We start from the raw sequence: 21,370 nt of genomic DNA, 5'->3' as shown, positions 1-21,370 counted from the left end.
ATTGATGCAGGAAGTACGTTTGTTCATGGAACACATCATCCATAGCAACAGGGTCAACCCCACCCTTATTCTAAGCTTAAGACTTCTCCCTATTCCTTAGTAAAAGTTGGGCTTAGCATCTTTGTGAATAATATTTTTTCTTGTAACACTTACGATCAAAGCATGCACTTTGATGCCAGATGATTTTACCAGATGCTGGGCAAGCATTTTCTTCTTTCCCCTCAAGGAAGTGTCCATAAAGTACTATTCATCAGATGCAGACAGCTTTGGGGGTCTTGCATTTCCTTTGACCCAGTTTCTCAAAATTTCTTTTGGACATTCCTTCTAGCTACAAGTTATCCATTTCTTATTTAGGACATACTTTTTTTTTACTGTATTACTGTTTCTTTGTATTTATTCTGATTATTTTATTTCCTCAAGTGGCCCAAGACTATTGCTCAGTACTGAATATATACATACATTACACTCAAAGCAGAAACTTGGATGACGGTTTCTTAATAATGAACGTTCTAAGTGAACAACAGATGAAGTACTGTTGTACTGCTGTTGTACAAAATTCTCAGTTTAAACCCAGTGATTGACTTGGCCGGAATGGTGTTCAGATACTTCTAAATTTAGGCAAAAGCGTTCCGGTTCCTTTATTAGGACATGCCTTATTAACAAACATTTTCATGAACAAAGTCGATCTCTCCATTCCTGCACTTCTTTTAACTTGAGTCAAGCGCTGCTTAAACCACAAATGTTTATCAAAAATGCAATTTCCCACTATTTGACGAGTGGGCTAATTTTCATGTTAAGAAGGCTAATGTCTGCTGTCAACATCCATCCCTTAACTTTAAAATCCATTAGTAATAATCAGTGTAGAAATTCAAACAAGGTATATTTTTGGTAAAGACAAAGTTTATTTGCCCAAACGCTGAAATTGCAAGGACATAAGAACACCCTTAGCTATAGAAAACATCAAAACGTGTGTCAAATGATCAGCCATACAAATTCATAAAGCCTCTCTTTAAGTCATTTCTACAAAGAAACAAACATTGGGGAAAGGTGTAATAACTAAAAACAGACAAATCAAAACTTCTCCCCTGTGAGCAATGGGCTCACTGGCCTTGGAGCCACTGACAAGGCTTTGCCAAAAAAAAAAAAAAAAAAAAAAATTTAAAAGAGGAAGTACAAATCAAACTATTTCCACTCAATACAAAAAAAGCTATATTTACAAATACCATATGTAGGCAATGTCTTCCCCAAATTCCTTTTCCCAAATCCAGTATCCCACCCTTCATAATATTTCCCACATTCCCTCACCAAATCATAAATAGCCCACCATGCTGGTATTACTCAGTCAACAATTGATATATATATATATAATTTCTTTTTGAAGACAAATTAAATCCCATTTAAAATTGTAGCCATTGGTAACCAATTGTTCTTTCCTGGAAACAATTAAACATATGACATAACCTGTTCTGTGGCTCTTTAATTTGTCCTTGTGCCGGTTACCAATAGGAACACACTGAGCACAGACATGATCCTTCTTCAATCACTGAGGATAGAGCAGAAAAAACATTCTACATTCAAGGTGTTTTGTGTGTTAATGCAATGAGTGGTGCAGGCTGCCATCCAGTTCTGTAACCATCTCCCCAAAAATGCAGACCTTTTGACTGACCCCATGGATTTAAAACCATGCATTACATGTAAAAAAATAAAATAAAACCTCCATCTAGCCCATTGTCACATTAATGTTTTTATATCCTTGGGGAATCATTAAGAAAACACACTGAGGAGAGGAGTAGTCAGGCGGCAGTAATAGTCAAACACAGGACGCCGTCCCTCACACAGGGGCTGAACATATAATGTAGTTGAACAGATGAAGGATGGGACAGGGTCACGTTAAGTGTGAAGCTGTTTTGGAATAAAGCATCAGACTAAAATCATCAGGCTTGGGGTCAATTTCAACGGGACAAAACAACAACATGGATCCAATGGATTCCATCCATTCCTCATTTCACTTGGAACTAACCACAGCCCTCAACGTTATTAAAACAAATCAGTGAAATCAGCTATAGAACAAATAAGTGTAAAACAGTGGTTCAAGGAAGAAATCAAAACCAAGATTAAAATGTACAGCACAGTCTGTTTAAAACTTGGTATTTCAATCTCATTATCTCCAGTCCAGGCAAAAATAACTGTTCTGAGTGTGGCAGGCAAGCATCGATTAACACTCTGATTCCACTAAGAAACATTCATTATCTTAAACTGTTTAACAGGCCAGTGGATGAACAATCTAAACTGGAAAAATCAACAGGAGAACCAACATGAGTCAAAAAGAATTGTCTAGGACTTGCTCCACAAAGACCCTTTAAATTGTTCCAAAAAAGGTTGGACGCATTTCTATGTAGGCTAAATAAATAGACATGTCGGTCACCTTTAAACTTTTAATACCTGTCGAGGACAGGTAAAATGCATTATTCTGCATGCATCCAAAGCCTTAACTGAAACTGTGGATAAATAAATCTTCTCTAAATTTCCAGCAACAAAAGAGACATTTATAATGGCTTATGTTTTTCCCTGAAGATACCACCTCGTTAAGAACCAAATAAGAAAAGGAACATACAAACTGAGAGAAGAAAGTAGAGTCGCCGGAGAACAAGACTAAAGGAAACATTCTCAAGAGTGCAATTATTTGGTCCCCTGCACCCCCCACTCCAAAAATTATCCGCCAGAGATACACCCATGTTCTTTGGCTCTAGGAGACCTGTGCACAAAAAGTGGCTTCTTGCACCTGACACCAACTTACACTGACAAAGCAAGATGGGGCCAAATTCACTGTCACCCCAGAACAGCTCCTTAGAAACCTATTAGCCACAGCAGTTAGAAATCAAGCTAAATATTCCCCAGCCCTTTGGATTGGCCCCACCTGAAGCCAGCGCTGCATGGGCCAGGGCAGAGGAGCAGGTCAAAGTGCGGCTGGAAGATGAGGAGCATGATGTGGTAGGGTGATGCTCTCCTCCTCCTCCTCATACAGAACACCAATGAAGACACACAAAAGAGAGAAAGCGGGTGAGAAATGGACGTGGCGGTGCAGGGGCTCCTTCTGGTGGTGGGAGGAGGAGTTGACAGCGCCCCGGGACTCTTGGCTCAGCTTAGCTCAGCGCTGCTCAGTCTCTCACGGGCCACAACGGACCCGTTTCAGTCTGAATCAGAGTCCGAGGTCTCTGCCGAGCTCGACTCACTGCTGCTACTCCCCTCCGACTTGTTCTCCTTGTCCTCGGTCTCCTCGTCGTCATCCTCTTCCTCGTTCTGAAAAAGGTGTCGCACAATGAAAGGGACCTTAGTGTCACATCATGTCAGTCAAGGGCACCATTACAATTCACACTGAAGGCTGAACTAACATCATCGTCATCATCATCCTCCTCCTCCTCCTCGCTGTCCTCTGCACTGGATGAATTGTTATCAGATGAGGCAGCCTCTTTTTCTTCCTCCTCTTCCTCGTCGTCGTCCTCATCATCCTCCTCCGTGTCCTGCAGGGAGAGTGATTTTTAGAAATGGCGTTTGAGGTAACCAAACACTGTGGTAGTGATGGAGTAACTGACTAGAGCTCTGACTTACCGACTTCTTGGTCACCTTGGCCTTAACTTTGGCTGCAGTTCCTCCTGGCTTTGCTGTGCTTTTTCTTTTCTAATAAAAACAGCAGGAGATTAAGGTTAACACTTTCATCATTTATTCACATATTCCTGCCTATTCCAACCGCAGTAAATAAATGAGTGACTTCAGAGTGCCAGTCTGGACAAAAGGTCAGACGTCACCCCAGATGTGGATAGAACTGAATGAACAACTTACTTGTGAGTTGTATTCCTTGTATGTGTTCCTCTCTTGTGAGGACAAGCTCTGTGAAAGCAGGGACATTTGACTTAGGTCAGGAAGTGTTCATTTGCATGGCTTACTCTTTGGGGACTTTGTGACAGCTGAAGTAAAACAGGCTTCTTAAAATACATTTGATTGAACACATTTGCTTGGAAATTCAATGCACTTAGTAACTTCAAAATACATAAAGATGGAGTACCGCCAGCCACCGCTCCAGCTCGACTTTGTACAGCTTCTGCTTCTCTTCAGCAATCTTTTTGTAACGATCCTTCTCCTTCTGGGGCAGTCTCTGCCAGCGGCCCCCAATCTCTCCCATGCGCTCCTTCATAGGGAGGTGGTTCAGCTCCCCGTTGGACAACATCTCCTGGGAGAACTTCTGGTAGCCATTCCTAAAAGACACATTAACAACTCATATCAACAGTCCTAGATGAACACAGAGAACTAACTTTCCCAAAACAGAGACAGAAGCATAATTATAAATCCACTCACGATGGGGGTTTCTTGGGTTCACCCTCAAATTTCATCTTCTTCCCAGAGGCAATGATGGTAGCAGGGGAGCGCATCTCACTCAGCTCCCTCTGTCAGGAAAGAACCATGGTCTTGATGGGCAAAGAAATCTCTAGGAGTCCTCCCTGCATTTCAGACACATGGAATTCCACTTACCTCGTAACGTTTCTGGTCCTCAGCCGCCTTCTTGATCCACATGATCTTCTCTTTCTTCTCCATTGTGTTCCATGTGGCTTCCATGGCTTTCTGGGCTTTCGGCCGGTCGTTCTGTGAAGAACACGAGGAATGAGCAGATTGTCAGGAAAGAGGAGGATTGGACACACTTTATAGGCGGTCCCAAACTAAGGCCACTGTGAATGTTGTAAGATCTTTTAGCATCCCCTTTAACTGCTCCCAGGACCGTGGCTACTCTTCCTGGGGTCCAAAGTTGGGTCCCCACCTTGAACCTAGCCAGGTAGTCTCCTATGACGCTCTGCTGCCAGATGTCCTGTGCCGTCTTGGGTGTGTCAGGCAGCCGGTTTCGCTCTTCCTGTACCTTCTTTTCAGACTCTGACTTCAAGACCGTCTCAAGGCGCTTGTACTTCTCCTGCAGGCGCAAATATACTGCATTGAACTTTAGCTTTCCTTACAGCATGTCCTACTGCTCAGAACCATCCTCAGCTGTGCTACTGTAGTGTGGACTATACTGAGGTGTGTACCTTCTTCTTATCGGAGAGCTCGTTCCACATGCGTGCCAGGAGCCTTGTGAGCTCACTGTCAGACAGGTCTGGTCTCTCCTGCTGCAACTTGGGCCGTTTCTCCTCAGAGAAGATGAACATGGCCGAGATGGGCCTTTTGGGTTTCTCTGCGCTAGGCTGTAATTTAAGCAACGGGAGCTTCTTTAAATTCAATACAACTGCATCCCCTAAATGAAAAGTGTGTGTCTATTTTGTCTGAGATGTTATCCAACTACGGTCATCTCCATTTTGTACATCTTTATGGTTGGCATTGTGAAGTGCAGAACTGATCAGATGGTGAGTGAAACTGATGCATTTTCCAGCTAACCTTCGCTCTGCTCTTCTTTTTAGAGGCGGGGCTTCCCTTCTTAAAGCCAATCATCTTTTGCTCCCCCAGAACCCGCTGCTGCTCCTCCTCTGATATACTCTGCAGAGACAAAACCAAAGTAAATAACATACATGGTGCCTCTGTTCTCCTTTACAAGATATAAAAGACACACATACATCTCAAACAAAATGCCCAACTTACACAGAGAAACCGGTTCATCTCGACTTCGTATTCTTTCTTCCTCTGAAAAACAGAATTTTCAAAATATGACTGTTTAAGCCTTCTGATGGAACGTCAGATAAGTCGACAGTAACGTGAGGTGAAGTACAGACCTGCTCACAACGTTTCTGGTAGCCATCCTTATCGCTCTGTTTCAGCAGCTTCCACTGCTGGCTGCACATCACCATGCGCTCTGTACTGGGCACATCCTTCATACTGGACATCAACTCGGCACAGAACATGGAGTAACCGTTCCTAAAACCCAGAATATGACACGGACACAGCGCTCCTCACCATATCCAGAAGACCCAGTGCTGATATTAAGAGTGTTGTGCTAGGGATGGGTACTCACGGAGGTGGCTTGTCCGGCCGGCCATCAGACTTGTCCTTCAGCTGTCTCTCAGCTTTGGTGAGGGTGGACTTGACTATGTCCATGTTAAGCTCTGGGTGTGTCTGAATGAAGCCCTTCATCACCTCCTGCAGATCACAGACAGGTGTCACAGTATAAAGGGTCTGAGAAAATCCAGAGGACATTTATTTAAGCAATCTTCAGAGACTTCAGAGATTTAGATTTGCTCTCACCTCATATGATTTATACATCTCCAGAGACTTGGCAATCCACTTGAGTCGCTTTTTGTCAGACAACTGTGTCCACTGCTTCCCAAGACTGTCTTTAATGTCTTTGGTGGTCGCCTAATAACAGATTGGATTTAACAGCATATACACTGGAAATAATAATTTTAACAATGTGTGATTGGATTGTATTCAGGAATCTTTTTAAACAATCTTTACACGTTTTTATGTCAATGAAAAATAAAACAAATATACGTAAACAGGTATTCACTGCCCTGAGTAAATGTTCACAACACCTTTGGCAGTGAGTAAATCTGCGTCTTATTGGGTAAAACCTGAACTGTGCAATATTTTCCCATTATTCTTTCTAAAATTATTCAGAGACTCGAGCTGTTGAGGATCATGACTAGACAGCAATTTACAATAGATTTAAAAACCGTTTCAAGTAAAACTCAATTGTCTAATCAGAAATACTGGCTGTATTATTGGTAAGCAACACCAGTGTAGATTAGGATTTTGCCTGAGTTTGACCGTCTGTCCCATTTTCATTTGTAAACCCTTTACCATGCTGCAACCACCACAACAAGGAGACAGTTGTCCAGTAATGTGTTGTTTTTCCATTGGTTCCAACGTGAATGTGAATGATCCGTTTAACTCTGTGGTTTACATCATTATTGTGTACACACCACGATGTGGTTGATGCTTTCTCAGTTTGAACTTTTTATGTTTTCAAATCACCAGTGGCCCCAAGCGGTTTCTATCCATCCTGCAGCTTAGTTCAGAAGTACAACAGTAACGTTTCTCCCTTTGTCTATATAATTTAACATATGCTTAAAACTCAACATTTGACTGAGGGACCTTACAAACGTTGTATGTCCACTTCAGCTTGAGATGGACATATTTCAACTGTTTAGCATTGAGTGTGAACATTAATTTGTGTTGCAGGTGCTGAAAAGCTGTCCAAAATACTTGACTCACATCTGGGTGTGTTTTGAGAAAGGCCTTCTTCTCATGGTTGAACCATAGCTGCTGAGGCGTCCTGGGTTTCTCTGGCACATTAGAACGGTTCTTTGCCATGCTCTCGACCAGATCTGGATGGTCCTCCCTGTAGTCGTACAGAAACACACATGGTATTGTACTGTACAAGTACAAATCAAGTAAAGAAACAGAATGCACACACTTGAGAAATTCCAGTTGCAGATTTTAACCATACCTGAACTTTGACATTGTGTGAACAAACATCTCCTTTTCTTTCTGGAAGTCTTCTACATATTTTTTCTGTGGTAAGAATAGAACAAGTCCAATAATGAGCAACACCAACATATCACTCATTTGAGACCAACTGAATCTACCAATGAGGTCTTCACATTTTCCCCTTAACTCCTACTTTCCTTCCCACTCTACCACCCTGCTACTGACCTTCTTTTTGTCAGGCAGCTCCCTGTATTTCATGGAGAGGATCTTAGTGAGTTCTAGGTTGCTCATCTCGGGGTGCAACTTGGCATACTTCTCCCTCTTCTCTATGAAGAAGCGGAAATATGGTGTCAGGGGCTTTTTGGGGAAATCTGGATGCTTCTGTTCAGTGGAGAAAGAAAGAAAAGAAAAATATATTTTTTTAAAATAGACAATTAGCAAAACAACACAAAAAGACAGTCTTAATAATGCTGAATATTCAAAGACAATTCTGTTACCTGTGAAGACGAACCAATATTATATCCATTATGAGAATAGAATAAAAACAAATCATACAGTATCTGCAACAAACCTTCAGTTTCTTGCCCTTATATGGGTTCTTGATGAAGTCTTGGGCATCAAAAATCAACTCTGTTAATGTACGGAATTTACGGACCTAAAACCAAAACACAACAATATAAAGTCAAACTTATTGCACAGGCAAGCTGTGGAATGTGTATTAAATTGACAGGAGTTGGAAAAACACTTTCATTCTCAGATACACAATATAGCAAGTATGTGGCATACCTCTTTGGAGACCTCATTCCACTTCTGTTTGCACATCTCTCCTGTAAATGAGTTGAAGGCCACCTTCTCCCAGTCAAGATGGGACTCAGACGTTTTGTACTTGGTTATGTCCTTGGTGGGAAGATTCACTTTCATGGCCTCTAGCAGGTTCAAAAGGTCATCCTGCGTCCACACTAAGTCCACGAAAGGACACACACACACACAACACATTTCAGAATGTGTGCTTGTTGCCATGCAACCATTATCTGGGAGAAGTCAACAAAATCACGATCTCCAAAATGTGCACCAAATTCTGAAGGGGACGGGGAAAATGTCCCATGTTACAACTATATCTCACCTTGATTGACTATGACCTCATGTTGATTGACTATGATCTCACCTTGGTCTTTAGGAGACTCGTCCATTTCACCATTCATCATATCTTTATTTGACCTACACATAACCAAAACATCTTATTAATGAAACATTCTTTACTTAATTGCAGTGAATAATAATATGTTACTCATTGTTTCTTACCAACAACATTACGCCCACTACTGTGCCAGAAAAAAGTATTGTAGGAGCATTCATTTTTGGCTAATAATATGCTTGGAAATATTTGAGCGGGGGGAGGGCATGTACTGGTAATTGAATGGAATATCGTTAGTCTACTTAATTTTCCTCCACATCATAACACGTGGATGTCAAATAGCATACGGGAAAATCGGTGGGAAATTAACATTAAAAGCATTATTCAATTGCCTTTATTGATAATATTTAAAAACAAATGTTTTCAAGTGGTCTATCGTCGTAATACATTCAAGCCTATCCAAATACTGTAAATTAAAATAAACATCGACACGATGGTTTATGTTCATTACACCGCCCCTAAACGTTTACGCTACATCGTGAGACAGGCTATTGCTTGTGACGGTTTCACATCTCAAATAACACCGCAGAAGGCAAAGACATTGAATGGTAATGCTCTCTGTGGGGCGAATTGGCAAAAAGTACAGCGTATTCTACAACAAAGCAGCTACTCCTTTTGCTCTCTATCGACTATTTCGTCTCTCGTTCGGGTAATGGAGTATTTTCTCGGAGTGGTGGGGAGGTACCAAGGAAGGAGGAAGCGACGGTTTAGAGAGGCAGCTGTAGGCAACCAGCTGACCATGGACGGGGGATCTGCTTTCGGTCTTCGACGAGGGGGAATGGTGGCCAGGGAACCAAATGCACCACTCGACAAAGCCTCACTACCAACATGGAGCTGGAACAAAAACCTGCCTCCGCCATGAAACAAAAATCCCGACTCTTGCGACGGTCTAGGGAGAATATATACGGATTTTAATAAAATAAAATGTTGGGCATAGTACCCCCAGACCATTTTCTAGACTTTAAACGATTCAGTTTTGCTGCTGGTAATTATAATCAAACCGCCACTGTACATTTTGCGCGATACATAACCGATGTTGGAGATCTATGATGGCGACTGCACCCTGTCTGGTCGGTCGTTGTGGTGTTACGAGATTGTATTGGACGGCAATAATGTTTTAGGGAATATATTTTTTTTCAAACTGGACTTGCGTGGAAATGGTGATTAGATAAGTAGTTTTACGACAAATCAATGCGTTTCGTATGAAATGTGGAAGTGAGTGTCCAGTAAACAAACCCCAACAGCCAACGACCGCTAGCTAGCTGCAACCGCATTTAGCAGGCTGGTTCAATGGCTAATCTCACTCAGTCCCTAGTTAGACATCATCCGATTAGCTAACATTTTACGAAAATATATTTTTGAAATTAGCAAATACGATGTTTCCCTATAAAATTATAAAACAATAACAACCAACGTTAGACATGCAATAAGTGATGATAGCTACAGTAACAATTACAGATCACTTTGCATTTTAGACAAGTATTGTAAATATCAAATATGAAACCCACGAGATCGGTTTAGCTGGGCTAGCTGGCTAACGTTAAAGCTTGGTTAACTAAGTTTAGGTGGTTCACCATGGCGAATAATTTCGGATTTATTTTGATATTCATTTTCGATGGAATACATTTATTACCCCTCTTAATTACGTTTTGTGGGTTAAATGTGTGATACTTATTTTTGCTTAACCTCGTTAAAAGTCAGCTCCAAAACGTCTGCGACCCAAACACTGACATAGCTAACCAGTCGTTTCCACGCCATGGAGAGAAATCTCAAATCTGTAGAAAATAATTCTGACCTCGTCATATTAGTTACTATTTTACTAGACTAATTTTACTAAATTATGAAACTCACCGTAAAACAATGCTGTTCACCCAGACTCTCTTTTCCGTTGTCGTTGAACACGGGAGTAAACCAGGTTGTGTAGCCGTATGGCGGGGGATGGCGAGGCTGGGTCGTCAAAACTGAGGAAGCACACGAATGAAGAAAATGAAAAACATTGTAACAATCGTGGTTCATCGTCTGAACTGGAATAAGAATTCGTTCTAAAATCCATAACCACGCACAATGTTTCAATCCGCGGTAACATTGAATCAAGTTTACACCACACAGAATTAAAAAAATTACATCCGAGACTCCAAGCGGTTCACTGGCGCGAGGATGGTTCTAGAGCCGCCATGCTACGAGTCAGCTAGGAGGATACCGACCGTGACAAGCTCTTATAGCGCTTTGCATTCTAAGCAAGAAACGGGGTTTGAAATAAGACTGTCTGTGAAACCAACCTGGCTCACTCCAAGTTTATCGGAAACTATAACCGTAACAAATGCTGTTTTTTACAGGTTTGGATTGACGATTGTCAAACGAGAGGGCGAGCATACACGGTGAGATATTTAACCGAGAACCCGATGGCTTACCAGAGAAACGGCTGGTTGTTCCGCCAAACAGCCGCATGGAAGTCTCAGCGCGGAAATAGGCCTAGAGTCAAGTCATAAAATACAATTAATTGTTGAATTAAATGGCAAACATACGGTGGGTGATACTAAAGGGATATATTATCAACAAATGTAGCGCTGGCGACTTCAGGATACTCTGTAGCCTATCTTACAGCAGTCGGGGTTTCGCTAACACAACAAGGCATTTAAGATTAGGCGATTTGTTTTATTACTCAAATGAAATAAATGTGCCATATAGAGCGTAAATATTTTTTTGCGGGAAAATCGGTTGTCTAATTTATTTTTAATAGTATTATATTTTAAATATTGAGCAGTCGAATTGACGAAGGAGGTGGCTGTGAGCCTTACCTGTCTCAGCGCGAGTCGAGCTCGTTGTGGAACAAGGGGTGGGTTGAATGTTAGCCAGCACTGCGCCGCCGGTCCAGGGCACAGGCGCTCCAGTCCCCGCAGAGATGGGAACTTCCCCCCGCCTCCATCTCACTTGCTTTCTCCTTCCACTCAACGCACAGCTCTCTCGATCCAACCATTTTTCTTAGCAAAGACATTCGCATTTTCGATCTCTCCCCTGCTGCCTCACGCATCATCATCCACAGCCAATACTTTTTTAAATGTAGTTCTCCGAGTGGCTGTCGCTGGCGGAGGACAGCAGCAATCGCACATCTTTTTAGACTAACGGTACTCTAGAAAAAGTTAATTGTCAATACTGCTCTCTGTAATTAACTATTCCTTTTGTTAAATTTTATTGTTAATCAGTAAATGCATAGATTATAGCATAATAATATATGTTTAATAACATTATCTGTAGTGTTTAAGCCTACAGAACATCTTAAGAAATTGGCTAAAACATTTCCCAGTGTTCATCCCTGCCCTGCTGACAGAAAACGAAACAGAGACAACAGTCTAATTCCATGGATAGGCCTATAGGCTACTTTTGGAGTGGTACTCCAGTAGGCTATTTGACAGCTTCATTTTCCCACTCATGTAATTTCTTTCAACTCCACCTTGTCTGTTTTGTGGGCGTAACCTAGCCATCCAATCCAGACAGTCAGATCTATTGAAAACAAATGATTTTCCAATGAGCGCACAGACTCTTTAAAACGCGTTGGAGTGGCGCTCTTCTCACTGGACCAGCACTTTCAGCCCTCCTAGTGATGAATAAACTGTTGGAATGTCTCAAATTAAGGGTTCAATTCAATCAAACCCGTATTGCTGTATTTACACAACAAATGTTCCAGTTGCCATACTAAATGTCTGGTCTTGAATAATATAAAGATCTACAACCACTGTCAGAGAGATCTCCTATACAGATGTGCTTTCATTAGTCAGAATAAAAGTTTTTGGTCACAGAACAAATATTGTAAAATAAGAAACTGGAAACATTGCTATGGTGGGTTTGAATGAATACTGTCCTTGGGGCAGACATTTCTTTTCAAAGATGCAATTCCTATAAACCATTTCTGAGTCAATGAATTGGTCTCATGTCATTCATTTTAAAATGTAACTTATTTAATTGGTTGGGAAGACATAAAATAATGAACCAAATATACAGCTGTCCTTTCATGCTTCTCCCCCTAAACAATGATAAAACAGTGTAATATAGTCAAATCTTCTTGATATGATTCATTTGCCATATTTACACATTTCTCATTCACATTTTTAATATTGGTACAATTAATACAGGAAATAATATATACTAATTCCTACTTTTGCAAACCTGAAAGCATTGGGCTTACATCCTGAGGTGATATTTAATATTAAATGCTATGAATGAGACATCCAAAAATAAAACTATGTTGATTTTACTACCATACTCATACTTTTATGATTTGCTGGTGACTAAACTATGCAGCAATAACAAAAATAAAAGGTCTACATGATCATTTCATTCAATAAACAGACATAATTCATCACAATAAAGCATAAAACCAAGCTGTAATAACTAACAAAGGAGAATAATTTAACTATGGTATAAAAATACAGGAAAAAAAGGCTACAATAACAGTCCCATACAAACACTTTTGTGTTATAATATACCAGTTAATCTAGCTAAAATTAATGGGACAATCTTTGGTGTGCTCAATTAGAATATGGCTAATTAAAAATCAAATTCTTACCCTGGCACACAAAATACCTAATTGCAATGATTAAGGACAGTTGGTTACAATTGCATTTTCCTAAAGGATAGTTTTTTAAGGCACATACCGTACAAATAAATGTGTTATAAATGTGTTAGGACACTGCGTCACTGTTAAAGATTTGTTTAGGTTCACTGGATCCTCACAGCGAGTTGAGTGGTGGAAAGGTTGTCTCCAGGTGTTTATGGCAGTGGGGACTCGTTGTACATGTCTTCTCCTGGCTCTTCTTCAAATGTCACCTTGGCATCAGCAGCATCCAGCTGCAACAGGACAGTCTCATTAGAGAAACAATCAGTTTGCAGGGCTAGTGTGACTCTGATTTAGCTGAGACAGGATTTGTCCTGGACTTAAAGGATTTGAAGGATAAATTGACCAATTGAAATGAGACTGAACTAAAAATCAACAGCTAAAAGGTAATTATCTGGCACCAGGCCCGAAACCCATGGCATATTAATTAGCCTGTGTGGATCATATTACAACATGTTTTGTGTCACTTACACATTTAATTTCCATTTTAGTGAAGAGTGTTCCAGTGAGGACCATGCGCAGGGGGATGGTGAGGATGAGGACAAAGGGCAGAGCCAGGGAGAAGGGGCTCATCTTCACTATCCAGAGAACTGCCAAACACCCCACCTGGATCATTGTGTACAAGTGCATCTTCATAGTACTAACCTGTAGTAATACAGAAGAAAGGAGGTTTAAGACATGGCCTGTAAACGGGATGTGTTAAATATACAATACAAAGTTATTTGTGCGTACTCAGAGAATTACGTTGCCATTGCAACAGTGTGTTATTGTTAAGGAATTGTCTATGTTATGACTCATACTTATACCATGTTTAATGATGAAACAGAAAGCGTGGAGAGTGGGGAATACAGATATAACATACCCTTTGAGCATAGGCTTCTGGCGGATAATATTTTCTGGGTACAATAAGCAGGAGTATGCGTTCCCACATCTGAATTCCACTCAGTGAGGTTATACCCATGTAGAGGAAGATCCCAAACAGAGCTGTCATCGGAATCATCTTCAGGATGGGCTCCAAGAGAATAGAAACACCTGGGAAAAGCAGGAATCTCCAAAATGTTAAGGAGATCAACAAAGGAATGTGCTAACCTCTACTTTAAACAATCTTGACACAAAAGTCGGTAGTCATTGCGGACAGCTCTGATGTTCTCAGCTAGCCTATATGGTGGCACTTACCAACCATGACAGAACACCAGCATACCGCTGACCCTTTGCTCCAGCACCTTTCTCGATCTCAGGCTTGGGCCCCTTGGACATGACAGTAAGGGCATTGGCATGGGTGACAGAACGCACAGTGGCGGCACTCAGCCATGGTACCCCAAACAGGGAGGCCAGTCCCCCCATGGTGACCAAGATGAGCAGGTCCAGATGGAAACCAGAGCCTTTCACCATCTTCCTCTCTGGTTTGCTCACAATCAGTCCTGTAGAGGTCAAATAATGAGATGATGTTCAGGGGTTTCGAAAAGACTGTGGAGACAGATGTTAGGCTGATATGAAGATTGTTACTCACGTAGTAATCTGGGACTCAAGGAAAATTAGGATGAAGACCAGCAAGGCTGGTACGCAACATGCCCCCATCATCCAGATGGGGAAAGCCTTCTTCTCTCCCATGGGGTTGATGAACCAACCTCTAGCGCTGGGCTTGGTTACTTCAAGACCCTTGGGCACAACCAGTTTCTAGACCAAACACAAAATAAAGATTTATTTAATCTATTTCCAAATGGAACTTTTCATATGAAACAGTTGAGAAAGTGTAATATGTAATACAAAGGGATCTCCATTTAATCAAGGCAATAATACGACACCTATACATTACTAACCTGAGTGTAGGCATCCTCAATTGTGATATCCACAGCGATCATGAAGAAAATGGCGATGGGTACACCAAAATCCCCAATTATACGACGAATCTGAAGATGGGAAATATGTTAAGTGAAAGCTATCACTCACAGAACACCGTTGGAGGCCTATCCTACTCTAAATACCCTATATTGATAAATCTGTCTTCAACACTATAGAAACATATACGTTCCAGGTTGTTACATTTTGGCTTTGCTCATATAATCATTACTGTTGAAAAACAGCTATAGCGTCAGGTGTACAGTGGTACATTGATCTAAATTGCTCCCTTTGGTGCACATATATTGCTGCAGCAGGAACAAGAAAGCATAAAATGCAATGAAAGAAATCAGACATCTTCTTAATAAATATTGCTATAGTTACCGGTCCAGGTAAGAAGTGGCCGTTTTTGAACTGCCGGAGGAAGTATGCAATGAAGAAACAGCCGAACATAAGACACATAGAAAGCAGGGCTGTGTTGGGGTAGGCTCTTTCATGGATGATCTCATGCATTGTGGTGTTGCCATCATCATGGAACTCTACGTGCTCCTTGATCACCGGGTGGAAAGGGTTCTCCAGGGTGTCGTTTAGGTGCTCATAGTTCAGAATCAGGGGGTGAGTTTTGAAAATCTGAATATAAAGAGAAAAAAAGTAGTTATGTAGGTGAGTCCGCAGCAGAGGACCAGAAGAAATAACATAAAATAAATAATATATAATAATAAAATAACAACAAAAGAGGAAATAAGGTATGAAATGATTTGGATGAGAGATGAGTGGAAATGTTTAGGCGGATGTGAGGGGATTAGGTGGTATACCTTGATGAGCTTGCTGAAGGTCTCGTAGATGAAGATGAGGGAGATGAGAATGGAGAAAATCTCTTGGGTGAAGCGGGAGATGAATCTGACCAAGAAGCTGCCCTCAAGTGCCACTATGAGTATCACAATGATCACCAGCCACAGGCCCACCCAGATACGGCCCACAATGTACTCCATCCCATTGCTCTTGCAAAACTAGACAAAGGATTGTCAAAAATGCTTCATGTTAATGATGTACTGTAAATTACTATATTGTCATGTCTTATATGACATATCTAGATGATCATAAACAGTGGTGGCCTATTGTTTTCAGTGGTCAGAGCTAGGACTCTTTAAGTGTGAATACCCCATAGAAGGCCTCTTCAAACACCAGCAGTGGTCCAGAGAAGCCTATCACAAGTGTAGGCTGGGCTGCAATGAAGGCAAAGATGATGCCCTGGATGCAGGTGGATATCATCAGCTCAGACACCCCCATCATTTGATCCGTCTTATCCGCTGGGGACAAACGTCAGGGGAGAGACATTAACATCATGTTGACCTGGTGTCAGTAGTCCTGAGCACTTCATGATGCGCCTCTCCGAGTCGTAACCTCACCTAGCAGGCCTCCGAAGGTGATGGCAGGGGATAAGGCAGCGAAGTAGATGAAGATGACGGCGGCTAGGACTTGGGGGTTGAGTGCGTCTGTGAAGTCACTGAGGTAATGGCGGTACCGACGCTTAATGTCTTTAATCATCCCACCGAAGGGATAGCCTGTTCGGGCCAGGGGGTCTTCTCTGGGCTCCTCCTCAGCCACACCTGCTTGACACAAACAAACCCCCCCAAAATATACTCAAAATCAGCAGATTTGTAAAACATCAATACATTTTTTGGGAATACAATAGTTAAGAGAAATGTAGACCCTAACATACGTAAAACAAACAGAGTGGAACAAACAGTTTTATATGTATATTAGTTCTAAATACAGAGTTACAAACACAGGGTCATTGTGTGTCACTGACCTTTGTCCGCGTGACCAAACATGATTCGGGTGTCAGTGGGGCGGAGCCTGTCCTTTAGCATCTTCTTCTGGAAGTTAATGATTGGCTGGAGCATGCTCTCGTTCTGAATCTCAGTGGGCGGGATGACGATGCTGCAGTCCATGAAATCAGCGATGGCATCTGTAACCTCCTTATCATTTTTGGCCAGGAAAACCTCCAGACTAAAGACCTGTAGGACCCAAACAAGGTGAGAAGACAGACAGCTGCTATAGAACACAGAATAATTAATGTAGGCGCCATCATTCATCTTAGCCACACGTTTCCCAACCCGTTGTTCTCCCTGGCCTGTAGAAGTCTAATCCCTCTCTGCTGTCCTTTCACTCACCCAGTCAGCCATTAGGGTAGCCATCGCACGGCCACTCTCATGGTAGTCCAGCCCTCCCTGGCTGGGGCCCACCAACACAAAGACAAAACGCACTGGCACTGGGGCCTCTAGGGCCCCTTCCATCACCACTGAGTCCTCCAGCCTGACGAAGGCCACGACCGGCTTATCCAAGGACTCCACCAACCCTTGAACACACACATTTAGCTTCTGTTACTCGGTCGCCAGAGTCTTTGTCATACATTTTAAATAGCAAATCGGACAGTGTATCCAGCTGGAGCTAATTTTTATTTCTGCTTTTCACAAATTACTTACCTGAGAGGACAATGGAGGCTTCCACACGATCAGTTGTATCTCTCTGAAAAGCAACAGTTAATAAGATGATATTCAAGAAACAGGTTGAATGAACCATGGACTGTTGGATTAATATTAAGATACACAGTAGACCCCAGTGTTACCTGTTTCGTAACCGAGAAGGTCTGCATCTGGATGTCCACTCCGGTGGGTGGAGATACAGCTCCATCAGACTGACTGCGTCTCTGCAGTAAAGCCCTCAGCAGGCCTTCTCTGTCAGTGGGACGTATCTCTCCCTTGCTCTGCAATTCGTCCACTATCTTCTCCGCTACCCCAGACAGACTACTGGTCTGCAGGTCCAGGATGATGGCACCTAAACACAGACAGAGGGACTAGGATTGGGCAAACTTGGATTGTTGCTGTCTCACACTTGGTATGGAAATCACAGGGACGTATTGTCTCTGAATGACATCCTCATGTAATCGTCCAAATTATGTGCAAAAGGGACATTTTCCCAGATAGTCACCTGTGCTTATGAACCTCCGGACCTGGATAAGACTCTTGAAGGTGAGGTAGGGCACATGGGAGGGGCCCCAAACACCAGTGGCTGGGTTGAGATTCTCCTCATAGCCCACCCAGCGGCCAGTCTCCTCCCAGCTGTTGCCAATGAGCTCATTCAGTTCCACATAGGCCTAAGACACACACACACACACACACACAATGTCATGCTCAGGTTCAAAATGTCCAGTTATTGTATGTACTAAGGATCCATTTGTTCAAAGCTATAGCCCTAATGAGGCTTACCTGAGCGTCTCCTCTGGTGTTGGCGTTGGTATTTATGTTCAGACAGGCTGAAATACAGTGAGGTACTGTCAAGTCCTAGCTCTGAGACAATGTGTTTTACTACAAGGGTGCCGTACAGAGGGGTGTTGCGAGAGTGTCGGTGGGTGTTTGACGCTCACCCTCGGGGTCGGCTTGAATGTGGACGGTCTGGACAGCCTGGGTGCTCCCCTCATCCTGTCTGCTCTGCTCCAGGTCATAGCTGCCACTGTGGCCCGGGGGGGTCCTGGGGAAGAGGAGAGGGAAGTTGATGATGGGGGTTGGGGATGCGTGTGTCCACATCTTACCATGTCTAAAGGACAACAGACCTTGCTGTGCTCCTTATGTCAGCCCCCTGACAGAGAGAGTCATTAGCCATTTTGGGAGGAAAACATATCATCTATCCATACACTTGTAGGCCTTGTATTTTGTGTTCTGGACAAAAGGTGGCATCAAAAGCCTCTAGTTTTAATTTTTTCTAGAGTCAAAGCCATTCCCAAGTTGTGTTAGCAGAGATAATCACTTCAGTAAGAGGCAGAGGCGTTGCACTATCAGTCCTATTTTCTCAGATAAGAACATAATTCTGTCTTTAACCAGTGGGGGGTGGTGTTGTTTCACAACGTACAGAAGGCCTAGTGATTATTCAAAAATATTTAAGGCAATCACTTGATTGCAGCAGCATTTACGAAGTAAAAGGTAGACCATCATCCAAATCCTTTCTCGTAATAGTGTTTTCATTTGGTGGTGAAGGTAATGCCAATGTTGTTATATTTGTTTAGGAGAAAGCACTCACAACCTGATTGGAGAAGGGAAGGCACTCTCCTCCTCATAGGACATGCCATCCTAGATGAAAAATAAATATGGAGCAAGAGCAAGACGTTATTATAATAAACTGTTGTAGCAGAATATAAATACTTTGAATTAACACTTCATATTTTCCCATCTCAAAAGCTGTCTTTTATACCTCTCCAAAAGACAGATTGTTCTCCATTGGAGTGTTTCAGTGCTTGCTTAGTTTGTCCTTACACTTTCAGCAATGTTTGTACATACCCTGCAATGGAAATGCACATTGTTAAAAACACAAACACTATTTATAATTTTTTCTCTTGTACACACACACACACACACTTCACTATATTGTTTGTTGTTTTATTTTATTTCTTAATGCAGTATTAGGAAGTAGAAATACAAGCATTTTGCTACCAGTAAACCAGTCATACACATCTGGTCACCAACTGTCGACAATCATGAATAAAGACTTGCATTATTGCTATAAGGGGTTTTCCTCTGAACAATATTCCGAAATGACATTGAATAAGACCTTACTCTTTGACCTTTAACCTTCCTTATTTTGCTATTTTGTGGGAGGTGTTGATTTGGGACGTATGGCGCTGCTCCTGTATAGGAATACCACAGGCTCAATTACAGTTGCATCATACCCAAGGCCAAGTTAGTCACAATGTGTAAGAAAGCCTTATTAGTGCACACATTGCACATTTTGAGGGGCCCTTAATCAAGATACTGTCATCTTGTGTCACAGCCCCAATGAGACGTGAGCCTTAACATGAGTCAGCCGTTGTGACAGCCTTGTTGTAGTTTGAGTTGGAGACTTGGTCTTATCTCTCCGGGTTACACCCTCATGAGGCGAGACAATCTATTGCTTCTGTCGTTTAGTACAGCAATTTACAATATTACACCTCAATATTACAGCTATTTTGTACAATATTAAAACATCTGTTCCCAATACAGTAAACAGAATTTAAATGACTGGCAGTAAGATGCAGAAAGTGTTCATAATATTTAGGGCTCCAAATATACATAGAACGATGTTGATTACAAATACAAGGTAACATTTGTTTTAAATGATAACATATGCTGCTGGATAGATGAGACAATGTTCACTACCGCCTTAATCACTGAGACACTGACTCTGACATTTTCGTAAACCACTAAGTTGAGATGAGCAGGTAACAAAGCGAAATTCAATTTTCATTTGCTAAATTGATCAAGATAGGTATCATTTTGATGCTGGCTGTTATTTAAAACATAACAGCCCGCAAACAATACACAAGTTTAAGTAAAGTTACATACCATTGCATGTAACATGCTCCATTCAAATCCTTACCCTTTCTCACCTGTAACCCCTCAACCCCAATGACCTAGCCCCCTCAGTGACGGACCCCAGTAACGGACCCCTGGCCATGGAGGCCACGACCTTACCTGCACCAAGGTGATCCAGCCTGGTCTCTGGCCGTAGGAGAAGGTTGATGGCTGCGAACGTATACGTACTCAACGATAGAGTGACCTGGCGCTGGCGGAAAGTCAAAGGGAAAGAGAGGGGAACACCCATTTGAAAATACGTCGGCCCAAGAAATGTTGTATTACGCTCTGTGCCCAAAGGGATGGGGAGATAAGACCTGCGTTATAGACAAACAGCCCTATCGATGTGGCCCACCTTGGGCCGGGGATACACCAGCCCTCCCCTCCGCCCTCCCTGTTTGGACCGGGGCCAAGAGGGGAGAGAAACCAACCTGTATGGACCGACAGGCCCAGCTTCCCCCTGCCAGGGGGCTATCCAAAGGGGGCACTCTATCAGGAGGCGAGCATCTTGACCTCTGACATCATAATTTTTATGTACAGAGGATTTCCTTCTATGAATGGAGGGATTCCCCCACTATGATGCGCCTCAGATGGTTTTATCATAAAATGAAACTTTCCATTAAGAGCTGCCAATCTTGTGATAGGGCATCCTCTGACATTGCATGGGCTTTACTGTATGACATAACCCATCCAGGCCCGGCACCACAGATGTATTTAATGCCCCCCCCCCAGATTAGGTTTTAAATACCTTATAGAAAAATAGCTACAGAAAGAAAAAAAAACCCTAGCCATTTTTTACTTCCCCGTCAGTAATTTCGTCCTGGCGCTGGTTCTGAACCCATTCCACTGTGGACTGAAGTGCAGACCATCAGATCCATCGTGATTAGGGTCTTAATTGGGTCATTTGGGTCTTAATTTGGTTGTCAAACACAAGAT

The 21,370-nt window shown here is 42.2% G+C and overlaps 2 protein-coding genes across 6 annotated transcripts; both read right to left on the bottom strand.

The window, feature by feature from the left end:
- Positions 1-887: 887 nt before the first annotated feature.
- ubtf (upstream binding transcription factor) lies at positions 888-11,992 on the bottom strand. 5 transcript variants are annotated; one of them, XM_010874199.5, is made up of 23 exons: positions 11,395-11,991; positions 11,008-11,068; positions 10,448-10,557; positions 8,525-8,619; positions 8,188-8,360; positions 7,973-8,056; positions 7,627-7,782; positions 7,421-7,485; positions 7,186-7,312; positions 6,217-6,327; positions 5,987-6,111; positions 5,748-5,889; positions 5,617-5,658; positions 5,416-5,514; positions 5,070-5,225; positions 4,811-4,957; positions 4,528-4,638; positions 4,354-4,442; positions 4,064-4,253; positions 3,841-3,888; positions 3,610-3,678; positions 3,393-3,521; positions 888-3,300 (listed from the first exon to the last, which is right to left on the bottom strand). In XM_010874199.5, the coding sequence occupies exons 4-23, from the start codon at positions 8,604-8,606 to the stop codon at positions 3,190-3,192; spliced, it is 2,256 nt and encodes a 751-aa protein (XP_010872501.1). In that variant the 5' UTR covers positions 8,607-8,619; positions 10,448-10,557; positions 11,008-11,068; positions 11,395-11,991; the 3' UTR covers positions 888-3,189. The 5 variants fall into 5 exon arrangements, with proteins under 5 accessions (XP_010872501.1, XP_034150990.1, XP_034150989.1 ...); XM_010874201.4 differs by having other exon boundaries at positions 3,190-3,300; positions 8,567-8,619; positions 11,395-11,992; XM_034295099.1 differs by lacking the exon at positions 11,008-11,068.
- A 694-nt stretch (positions 11,993-12,686) lies between these two features.
- On the bottom strand, positions 12,687-20,664 carry slc4a1a (solute carrier family 4 member 1a (Diego blood group)). Its single transcript, XM_034295101.1, is given in 21 exon segments — positions 12,687-13,441; positions 13,680-13,853; positions 14,071-14,257; positions 14,400-14,434; positions 14,436-14,628; positions 14,719-14,885; positions 15,029-15,118; positions 15,432-15,677; positions 15,863-16,057; positions 16,209-16,357; positions 16,457-16,660; positions 16,861-17,068; positions 17,225-17,409; positions 17,537-17,579; positions 17,680-17,888; positions 18,042-18,207; positions 18,320-18,366; positions 18,478-18,581; positions 19,128-19,177; positions 19,299-19,385; positions 20,555-20,664. Coding segments are annotated over 20 exon segments (2,757 nt in total). The 5' UTR covers positions 19,326-19,385; positions 20,555-20,664; the 3' UTR covers positions 12,687-13,363.
- Between the last annotated feature and the right edge of the window lie 706 nt (positions 20,665-21,370).

This window comes from Esox lucius, chromosome 11 (genome assembly GCF_011004845.1).
Source record: "Esox lucius isolate fEsoLuc1 chromosome 11, fEsoLuc1.pri, whole genome shotgun sequence".
Taxonomy (NCBI): Eukaryota; Metazoa; Chordata; class Actinopteri; order Esociformes; family Esocidae; genus Esox; species Esox lucius.
The sequence above is the reverse complement of the archived record's forward strand: the minus strand, read 5'-3'. Positions and strand labels throughout refer to the sequence as shown.